This window comes from Pinus tabuliformis, chromosome 1_1 (assembly GCF_031772625.1).
Source record: "Pinus tabuliformis cultivar Carrire ecotype Pingquan chromosome 1_1, CPIR1, whole genome shotgun sequence".
Taxonomy (NCBI): Eukaryota; Viridiplantae; Streptophyta; class Pinopsida; order Pinales; family Pinaceae; genus Pinus; species Pinus tabuliformis.
The window spans coordinates 507,924,143-507,933,698 of NC_142297.1; the positions used below are offsets into that span (position 1 = coordinate 507,924,143).

At 42.1% G+C, this 9,556-nt stretch overlaps 1 protein-coding gene across 1 annotated transcript in view; it reads right to left on the reverse strand.

Annotated features, from left to right (window-relative positions):
* Positions 1–8,821: 8,821 nt before the first annotated feature.
* LOC149214018 (disease resistance protein RUN1-like) overlaps positions 8,822–9,556 on the reverse strand; it is a 2,929-nt gene continuing 2,194 nt past the window's right edge. The window contains exon 4 of the mRNA XM_089389256.1: positions 8,822–8,915. Coding sequence (XP_089245382.1) covers positions 8,822–8,915 — 94 coding nt within the window. The remainder of the gene's footprint in view (positions 8,916–9,556) is intronic.

The following is a 9,556-nucleotide window of genomic DNA, read 5'->3' on the forward strand; positions in this document are numbered from 1 at the left end:
TCCAAAACCATGTGCGAAAATTCATGCACAAAACCATAGGTAGGTCCGCCAAACCTAATATAGGGTCCAAAAACAAAATTTTCCAGGGCGCTGCCCCGGACCCCATAGAGTGGGGTTACCTGCACCCCTCAAATCCCCTGTGACCCCCCTCGCTATATAATCAGCGCAACAAAGGGGGGGCTTCACGCCCCTTCTAACCCCCCGGTTAACTACATGGGCTAGTCGTGGAAAGAATATTACACAACCCAACATTCTCCCACTTGTTGTTTTCTTTCCATAGGGGTCCATAAGAGAGCTTAGTCATTTATCCAGCCCTGCAATGCCCATTGTTTCTCTACACCAAGAGAACTTCTCAGAGCTCACATATTTTGTCAATGCATCTGCAGTATTCTTCAAAGTGTCCACCTTTACCAGCAACACCTTTTTGTCTTCTATCATATCCCTCACAAAGTGATACTATACATCAATGTGCTTCATCTTTGAATGATATGCAGGGATATTTGCCAAGAAAATTGCACTTTGGCTGTCACAATCTATCCTTATAGCTCCCTGTACTAACCCCATACTTGAACACAATCTCTGCAACCAAACTGCTTCCTTGCTTGCATGAGTGGCTGGCATGTATTCTGTCTCTGTAGTTGATAGTGCCACTATAGATTATTTCTTACTCATCCAACTGACTGCACCTCCAAATAGGTTAAACACATACCCACTTGTAGATCTTCTTTGATCTAGATCTCTAGCCCAGTATGCATCAACAAAGCCACGAATATCCAACACTTTGTCCAATCTTGGTCTTCCTTGGTAGCACAAACCATAATCACTAGTGCCACACAAATACCTGAAAACCCGCTTCATTGCTGTCCAGTGCTCCTTCCTTGGTTTTGACATAAACCTGCTCAATACTCCCACTGCATGTGTAATGTTTGGTCTAGTATAGACCATCACATACATCAGGCTACCGACTGCACTTGCATATGGAACACAGGACATGTCCTCTTCCTCTTCTTGTGTCTTGGAACACTGTTCAATAGATAACTTCACACCTACAGGAATAGGAACCTTCACCGATTTACTATCCTGCATATTAAACCTATGCAATATTGTCTCGACATACTTCCTCTAGTTTAACCAAAGGTTCCTCTTTGTCCGATATCTTTTAATTTACATGCCCAAAACATAGTTTGCAACACCAATATCTTTCATGTCGAATTTGGAGGACAAATAGGTCTTCAAATCCTAGATAATTTCTTTGTCATTTCCAACCAGAAACATATCATCCACATACAAGACCAGATAAATAACACGGTCACCAACTAATTTAAAATACACACAGTGATATGCTTTGCTTTGTTGGCATTATGAGACATATGTTGTACTTGATGGCAACCCACTCATCTCAGATGATAAATTATAGTGCAGCAAAGTTCACGCACTTTCATGAAGATAAAAGTTTCTTTCATGTAGAGAAAAGTTCACGCACTTTCATGAAGATAAAAGTTTCTTTCATGTAGAGAAAAGTTCATGCACTTTCATGCAGAGAAAAGTTTCTTTCATGTAGAGAAAAGTTCATGCACTTTCATGCAGAGAAAAGTTTCTTTCATGTAGAGAAAAGTTCACGCACTTTCATGCAGAGAAAAGTTTCTTTCATATAGAGAAAAGTTCACGCACTTTCATGCAGAGAAAAGTTCCCTTCATGCAAGAGAAAAGTTCACGCACTTTCATGGTTGGTTCATGGTATTAGTCCGACAGTTTTTGATCCTATGGTTTTGGTCCATGGTATTGCATCCAAAAGTGTTGATCCCAAGTATTGGGTCCGTGGTATTGTGTTATTATGGTTTTGGACCGTGGTATTGTGAAAGGCCTAAGACTATAAAAGAGGAAGGAGATCATTTGACAAAGAATCAATCTGAATGAATTGAATATCTAATAAGTGCTAGATCTGAAATATTTGTGATTTGGGTTTTGGTGCAGATCTGGATCTGAATGAAGGAGGAACCTTAGCGCATAAAGAAGGATAAGTTCTATTGATGGGTCATAATATTTAAGCTTGAATGATGGTATCTTTGTATGATGTAGATCTGTTATATGTGGTGCATGCTTGATCTATAAATCTGATGATCTGGGTTAATTAGTGTCTGAAGACTTGAAAGAGTGAATTATCCTTTATAGATCTGCACGTAGGTTTCAGGTTGTTGAAGTAGCGTATATCTTTTAATTGTGATCTAGCTGCCTCTATTTATTGCTGCAGTGTTTTGGGTTCAGAATTTGGTGTTTGGTTACTGTTACTGTGTTCTGGGTACAACTGTCAGAGAAGTGTTTACTTGATTCAGTGCTAATTGGTGAAAAGGAGATTGTTTGATGCAGAAATACTTGATGATTGATTGATGTTCATGGATCCAGTCTGAAAATTTATGAAACGTGGTCCCTGGAAGAAAGAGAAGGTTGTAGCCTTCAGTAGGCCAGCACCTATGTACTAGTATCTTGGCTAGTACAAGATCTAAGGGAGTTGCAGCTCCCTTCCAGGAGAGCCTGCAAAACGAGAGAGGGTTGTAGCTCTCTGCAGGTTGCAGCCTGCGTACTGGTAAAGGTCTGCACCAGTACAAAATCATTGTAAAAAGAAGTTTCTAATTGAAAGAAGATAGAGACATATTGCAGCCGGTGGTTTTCACCCACATTGGGTTTCCACCTTATATCTGATGTTCTTTGGTGTGACTATTTATTTTCCTTGTTCTTGTTCATTATTATATGGTACTGACATCCATATTAATGATCAACATCTGAAGAATAATTTAAAGGATAAATTTGAAAGGTATATTGAAAGAGTTTGATAATACTGATTCACCCCCCCTCTCAGTATTATTTCCAACATGCTTCTGGTGAAGCCAAGTCCCTCTATAAATGTATCAAAATTCTGATACCACATCCTTGGTGACTGTTAAACCATATAGAGACTTCTTTAACTTGCATACCAGTTCTTTCTTACCCTTCACCGCAAAAAATCAGGTTGCTTCATGTACATCTCCTCTTCCAGATCCCCGTGAAGAAATGTTGTCTTCACATCCATCTGTTCTACCTCAAAATCAAAAGCAGCAGCAACAGATAAAAGTAATCTACTAGAAGTTACCTTGGCAACAGGGGAAAAAATATCACCAAAATCAATTCCTAGCACCTGGGAATAACCTTTTGCTACCAATCGAGCTTTGTATTTCTCCACCTTTCCTTCTGCATTTGTCTTCTTCTTGAACACCCATTTGTTGCCAATGGGTTTCCTTCCAGCCGGCAACTCCACTAGATCCCAAGCCTCATTTTTGTGCAAAGATGCCATTTCATCAACCATGGCCTCTTTCCAGAGTTTTCTATCCTCTGAATCAACTACTTCCTTCACAGTTTTGGGATCATCATCAGTAATAGATAAAGAAAAATTTGAACAGAAAGCAGATGGACTATACCTTTCTGGCTGCCCTCTTTCTCGAATTGATCATCTCACACCCAGATTTTTTGGCTCTTCATCTTCTGATTCCTCCTCTGTTGTAGAGTCTGATTCTTCCTCCTTTAGCTCAAACTCTATCTTCTCAGGTTACTTTGGTTGGACTTCATGTTTAATAACATCTTTCACCTCTCTTAACACCACATCTTGGCTGTACACAACCTTCCTTGTTACTGGGTTCCAAAGCTTATAACCCTTTAAACCATCCTTATACCCAATAAAGATGCACTTTTCAGATTTACTATCCAACTTGGTTCTTTTCTCCTTTGGAACATATGCATCACATCCAAATACCCTCAGATGTGAAAAACAAGGTTTCTTACCAGTCCATACCTCTTGTGGAGTTTTATCTTCCAATGCTAATGAAGGTGATCTATTGACCAGGTAACATGCAATTTCCACTGCCTCTGCCCAAAATTCTTGTCCTAACTTGACACCACTGAGCATTCTTATTGCCCTTTCCATCAATGTCTTGTTCATTCTTTCTTCAACTCCATTTTGTTGAGGTGTATATGGAGTTGTCTTCTGCCGTGCTATACCACACTTCTTACAGAATTCTTCAAATTCCTTATTGCAAAACTCTCCACCGTTATCTGTCCTCAACACCTTTATCTTCTTCTCTGTCTGGTTTTCCACCAGAGCCTTAAATTCTTTAAACCTATCAAAGACTTCAGATTTCTTCTTAAGGAAATATATCCATGTATTCCTTGAGAAGTCATCTATAAATGATACATAGTACATAGACTTACCCAGTGATGGAACCTTCACAGGTCCAAACACATCACTGTGCACAAGCTCTAATATATGTTTCGCCCTCTTACCACCAGAGGGGAAACTCACCTGATTATGCTTCCCACATACACAATTTTCACAGAAATCAAAATCCAGAGAGCTATTACTCATCCCTTCTACTATACCTTTACCATGAAGTATTCAAAAGCCCTTCTCTCCAATATGTCCAAGCGTTTGATGCTACAACATGGTCTTCTCTCTAAATACCACTAGATTTTCTGCTCCACTTTCAGGAACTACAGAACTGTTGCACCCATAAATAACAGTGCTACCTTGCAGCTTGTACAGAGTTCCAATCCGAACTCCCCGCATCAATACCAGTGCTCCCCAAACCATTTTGCAGGTATCCTTCTCGAACACTGTTTTTACACCTGCATCATCCAGCTTGGTTACGGAAATCATATTTCTGGCCAATGCAGGAATATGCAGAACACCCGGAAGTGTTCTAACCCTTCCACCTTGCAACTTCAACTTTACTTTTCCATGACCAACGATTCTAGCCTTCTTGTCATCCCCCAAGAAGACATCACCACCATCATATTTCTCATACTCATAGAACCACTCTCTATAGGGAGTGAAGTGAAAGGATGCACCAGAGTCAATCAACCATGCCTCATGATCTACATGTGTACTTGAAGAAGCCAAGTACACATCCCCACCTTCATCTGAGGTGGTTTTCACCTCTACAGAAGGAGCATCATCAGATCCCTTTCCTTTGTCAGGAGCTTTAGATTTACAATCCATTTTGTAGTGCCGTTCATTTTCACAATTCCAGCACACCACCTTTATAGGTTTTCCTGGAGATTTATATCTCACTCTAGATTTAGATCTCCCACTCGATGAATTATTTTTGTTTCTGTTCTAGGACCGTCCTCATACAGACAAGGCATCACCATTCTGCCTCTCCATATTTTTCTGTCTCATCTCCTCCGTCAGCAAGGATGAGACTATTTCATCAAACTTCAAGGCAGTTTGCAATAACTAGACTATCCCACGAATCTGGTAGAGAACACAATAAACTTATGCACTTATCTTCATCTGAAATTTTAATATCAATAGATAATAACTGACTTACCACAGTATGAAATGTGTTCAGATTCTCTATCACCAAGTCTCCATCTTTCATCCTCAGGTTATACAACTTTTTCCAGAGGAACAGTTTATTCACCAGAGACTTAGATTGGTACAAGGTCCCTAATTTGTCCCACAAAGCCTTTTCCATAGCTTCCCCTGATACATTCAACAATATTGAATCTGAGACACACAATCATATTGTGCTCTTTGCCTTCCGATCCAACTTCTTCCATTCTTCATCGGACACTCCTATTGGTTTAGTACCTAAATCTACCACGACCAACTGATCTTTATCCACCAATAGATCCTCCATCTTGATTTTCCATAACTCAAAACTCTGACCATTAAATTTCTCGATCTCTATCTTTACACTGCTCTCCATCCTCTTTCACCGCCAGAATCGATCCCACAGATCTCCCACTGAACAGGGTCTACCATAGGCCTGAGTGAAACCCCTCAGCAACAAAGGCGTCCCCTTGAAGCCAAAAAAGCTCTGATACCAAATGTAGGTTTTAACCCCTTACAAAAATTACCTGCATACGAATTCTAAAACACGACAAATAAACAATGCGAGAGCATAACACATAAAACACATATACACATAGATTTTCCCCTGTATCCCAAAACCGGGACTACCAGCTTGATTTTTTTTTTATGTTCCTTTCAATGTTAAAATACATATTTATACATGTCGAAGCATCCAATACCATGGACCGAAAACCACCGCGTCCAAAACAATGGACCGAAAACTATCGCGTCCAAAACCATGTGCGAAAAATCATGCACAAAACCATAGGTAGGTCCGCCCAACCTAATATAGGGTCCAAAAACAAAATTTTCTGGGGTGCTGCCCCAGACCCCATAGAGTGGGGTTACCTGCACCCCTCAAACCCCCTATGACCCCCCACTACGCAATCGGTGCAACGAAGCGGGGGCTCCGCCCCCCTTCTAACCCCCCCGGTTAACTATGTGGGCTAGTCGTGGAAAGAATATTACACAACCCAACACTAATGAATCTTCAAGTTATTTACAAAATAACTCATTACATTACATCATGACTCTTCACATTCCAATATTGACACTTGGAGTTCCACTTACAAATTAATTACAAATAATATTACAATTTACGCTCATACCCATGTAAGAAAAAATAGGGTAGACCAAACTAGACATTCTAACAAGACAAAACACTATCATGATTGAGTTTGGGAGAACTCATGCTCAAAAACTTCTAATTTATGTTTGTCGAGTATGTAGCAGTGCCAAGCTTGGTACTGTGCAATGACATCCCCAAACTGTGTGATGGTGTCTAGCTGGAAGCAGTCTCTAGCCTCCATGGAATTCGGGTACAATTATTTGCAACCAGTTTCTACTTCCTTCTGAATCATGTTGGCTTTGTGGGGCCTGACCCAGGTTCAGCGTTAGTTAGCCAAATAGATCCCTACACTACTGGCCCTTTCGACATCAGTTTGTGGAGTGTATACCAAAGTCTCACCTGAGGCAGTATGGGGGGATGTTGGAACCAATTTTCTGCACCCTGAGATGGTCGTGATGTCGGTTTATACCCTCTATTCCTACTTTCGTACAGGTCACTAAGCCTTAGGGCTCTGTCATTCTACCCTTTATTCCACCCTTCAGTACCTCCGTGAAGGTATACGATTGACCTTCGCGTAACCTTAACCCGCGATCCAGGTACTTTCGCGCTGCTATGACAGTGTATTGTATAGGTTCCCAAGTTATCTTCAGTGTTTTACTTATCTTGCTAAACAATCAAAGTTAGCACCACGTAAACAAATATTTTTACTTGCGTTCAATTAACCAATATAATCACATATATTCGCGCATCACATAAACATTGTAAATTACACCCAAAACACAATATAATCAGATGCAGTAACAGGAAATAAATACACAGAATTTGTAGAATACTTCTCTTTATTGATATCTTCAGTTTAATACAGACTCTATCCGCCATGTGCACACAGTTGCAGGGGTCCGTGCACTCAGCTGCAAACTTCCACCATAGGCCTCTGTGCACTCAGCTGCAGAGCCTCTACCTATGCTAAGACCCAAGCACACTTAGACTCTAATGCTTAAATCCTTACTCCATTCTTCGGTCTTCGTTAAAGACTACTTAGAGCTTACTTAATTAGCTCCTTTTTATACAATCCCATGGTTCGCGGACCATGGGTGGATCCTTACAGCTGACTTTACATTTTACAAAATAAGGGTGGACAACCCTTTATGACTCTTGACACCTTCGCGCTCCGCGACCACAAAATGCGGAGACTTTACAACTTTATTACAAAATTTGTCCCAAAACATGGGCTTTTAGCCCCAAACAGTCCTTGGGGGCACCCGTTCCCAATAGGCCCCCAACACAAACATGGTGACTCGCCCTCGAGTCACTCTGTGGGCACTGAGATCTTGGCCCGAAGACCTCCCAGCTTGACCTGTATGACAACAACCTCGGCAGTTCACTGTGCGGTCACCTTTTTCGCTTCTTGAACCAACTGCTCGATCTCTGGTCCTGAACTGTCGGCCTGAAGCTTATGTTGAGTTGCTTGCAGATTCGCAAGCTTGCCTTCAATAGAGGCCATGGATGAATAAGCCTCATCCAACTAGGGCTTCAAGTGCGCCTTCAGAACTGCCTCCTTGTGCTGCGCTGCATCTACCTGTTCTTTCAATTGTTTGGCCTCTTGCAACTTTGCCAGTCTCTGCGTGAGAGGGAAGATTCGCACTATACTGTTTACTTTGTCATAGCATTGCTGCAGTTCTCGCGCTTCTGTCTATAGCCATTGTACATTAGGGTCCTCCTACAGGCTCGTCAGGACCTCGAACGACTGTTCAAAAAGTTGTGTACAGTCTGCTACTGCACTGTCTACTGCTGCTATCGCCTCTGTGACAGTGGTTACACGCTGCTCCTTTACTTCTAGTGGAGTTGAAGGCTGGGTCTTCAACTGTAAATTTTCAATTTGTAGGTTCAACTCTAGCTGAACCCTAGCCAACTCTATGCAAGCGTCGTGCACCCCTGTAGCAGGCTTGCGAATGCACACCTCGACCGGTTCTTCCTTAGGAATGGCAAACTCTAGGACCATTCGACATGCCTCCTCGACGACCTGAACTATATGCTTGTTTTGGCGAGTTCCCTTGGTCACGGCGGTGATGGCAGAGTCTTGCTGTAGGGCCATCTATTCATTATTAATCCTCTGCTCACTGATCACCTGCAAAGCGCAGTGTTCATGGGCCCTCAGCTCTGCGATCACTCCATCCTGCAATAGGTGGAGCGCCTTGCCAAGGAGTGCTACCAAGTTCAACCCACTCTCTTGAGGGCTGACAGTGGGCCTGTCAGCTTCATTCTCTGTGGTTAGTGCTCCATCTAGTAGCACTATTGCGCGGGAGACCTTCGCACACAACATCTCGACAGATTCTGAAGTACCGATAGCGAGGTTGGTGGACACCATGCTAGCCTGTGATATGTGGGTCTGAAGCTCCTGCAGACCTATCTGGATGGCCCCCAATAGTAGTTGTCGCTGCTGATCGAACTGCTATAGTGCCTCTACGGTGACATCTCGCACCGTGTCTCCAATGTCATGCAAATCGCCCTCTGTGAGGGTGATTGGGTCCAACGACGCCTTAGTGGCCTTGGATTTCTTCCTCGACCCCACTTTCTCTTGTTCCCTAGGACGCTTGATGCAGTCCGACGTTGTTTGCAGGTTCACGCCAGGCTGCACTGTTTTCTCGTTGATGAGCGCCAGTATTGCAGCAAGGATGCTGCAACTCCTGGGCTACCAGCTTTACTTATCAACTCGGGGTTCGTACAAACATGGAGGTGACAGTGCTATATGTACAAGTAAAAGTGAAGGTCCTGCATGTTGTCACTGCTCATCCGGCAAGAGACCCTAGGGGTTCCAAGCCAGAAATTCTATAGAGTTAGAAGAAGCTTGATTCTTTGATGGAAGAAGAGAAAATCTACTCTAAGAGAGCTACTCTACTGCAGTAATGAAGACAACAACATGTAATGCTAAATCACACCATATCCTAATTAACCATTTAAACAGCTATGCTAAGCAGAATTGCTAAATCAACACTAACCTAATGTGGCTATCTAAGCTACAGAAGTAAAGAGCATCAAACCATACTAATGTGTAAGCAAGAAAACTTAAACTAAATCTGCTTTCACTTTTTTTGGTTTTTTGG